Raw genomic sequence first — 1,506 nt, 5'->3', positions numbered from 1 at the left:
AGCCTAGATTCTGATATTGTTGAAAAGGATGTGTTGTAAATAATAATTGTGGAGATGTGTACGTATGTTGTAATAAATCTGCATTGTGAAGCAACACCACTTGCACTGAATTGGRAATATTTTTGTAAAGTACACTGAATTTCAGTACCATTTACTATTTATTACCAATGATTTAGAGGTTATAAAAACACTTAATAATAACATGTCTTGATCTATAGTGGGCCAGTCTGAGGCATCAAACTCCAGGGCTGAAAGTGAGTCCCACTCCGGCCCTGGTTAGATGTGTGTTTCGAAGATGACTCACTTGTGTAAGAACTCAATGATCTTGTCTTTGGTCCGGAGGTGTGGCAGAGTGTACATCTCCTCACCGTTCTCAAAATACTTCACAGTGGGGAAACCAGAGATCTTGTAGCGATCTCCCACAGCCTTGTGCACCGTGGAGTCGACTGCTGCCAACACACCTGGACTCTGTGGAGGGAACAAATGACTCCATGTTAAACTTGATTAAAATACAGAAACAAACGTAAAGTAAACCATCCAGTTACAACATCAACAAACTCAGCAGAGAACATTATGACCATTACATGGGTTTTTATTGGAAAGGACATTTATAGCCTGCTGCAATAAAAGGCAGGCCATAATGTAATTGTGTGCGTTAGTGAGAGAGAGAGAGAGTGTATGTGTGTGTGTGGCCTGGTATTTCCTGTTATATGAGGGGCATTTCTAGACTACACACCTACATGTGGGGACCAGCTGGTACATACGGGGACCTAAACCCAGTCCCCATTTGGGGAAATGCCATTGGTGGGATGGGGGTTTAGGACCAAGGAGTGAATTGAGTTTAGGTTAGTTTTAGTGTCAGGTTACCTGTCAGGTTAATTTTAGGGTAAATGGTCATGGTTAGGATACAAAATTTTCAAAAAATGAATGGAAGTCAATGGAAGGGCCTCACAAGGATACATAGACATAGTAGGTGTATGTGTGTGCAAAACGTACTCCAATAAAGCCTTCACAAAGTAACTACTGGATGGTCACCTGAAACTGTAACTTTTAGAGTTAACTCAATCCAAGATGGCTGCTGCAGCTTTAGAAAATAAAAAATGGCTCTAAGAGTAATTTAAACAGATAAATCTGGTATGTTAGTAGCTGACAGTGATGTTAGCAATAACAAATTGTGCCAGCTGTTTCTTTACAAAAGGTGGCAGGTGATGTCATTCTTTAATGTGGAATTAAATAGAAACTATCGACTAGACAGGAAATGAAGTTTTTATAAGTTTATTTGACTGTAAAGGTTTTGGCTAATTTTTAAAAGAAAAATAATGTCTTGACACTTCTTTTGCTTTGCATTGTAGACCAACATAAAACAAGTACGTACCCGTATCGAACAGTACTTTAGGTTCAATACACACTTGTATGGAACAATACAGATTTTAAAATTTATTTTATCAACTTGTCTTCTGAAGATGCTCTGTGTTGAAGGATCAGTGGATCTGTGTTCGACTACTC

At 38.8% G+C, this 1,506-nt stretch overlaps 1 protein-coding gene across 1 annotated transcript in view; it reads right to left on the bottom strand.

Moving 5' to 3' along the window:
* pdia5 (protein disulfide isomerase family A, member 5) overlaps positions 1-1,506 on the bottom strand; it is a 127,530-nt gene that overhangs the window by 30,922 nt on the left and 95,102 nt on the right. Inside the window, exon 13 of the mRNA XM_014025702.1 lies at positions 305-468. Within this exon, the coding sequence (XP_013881156.1) occupies positions 305-468 (164 nt within the window). The remainder of the gene's footprint in view (positions 1-304; positions 469-1,506) is intronic.

The sequence above is a fragment of the Austrofundulus limnaeus genome, unplaced genomic scaffold, assembly GCF_001266775.1.
Source record: "Austrofundulus limnaeus strain Quisiro unplaced genomic scaffold, Austrofundulus_limnaeus-1.0 Scaffold492, whole genome shotgun sequence".
Lineage (NCBI taxonomy): Eukaryota > Metazoa > Chordata > Actinopteri > Cyprinodontiformes > Rivulidae > Austrofundulus > Austrofundulus limnaeus.
The sequence above is the reverse complement of the archived record's forward strand: the minus strand, read 5'-3'. Positions and strand labels throughout refer to the sequence as shown.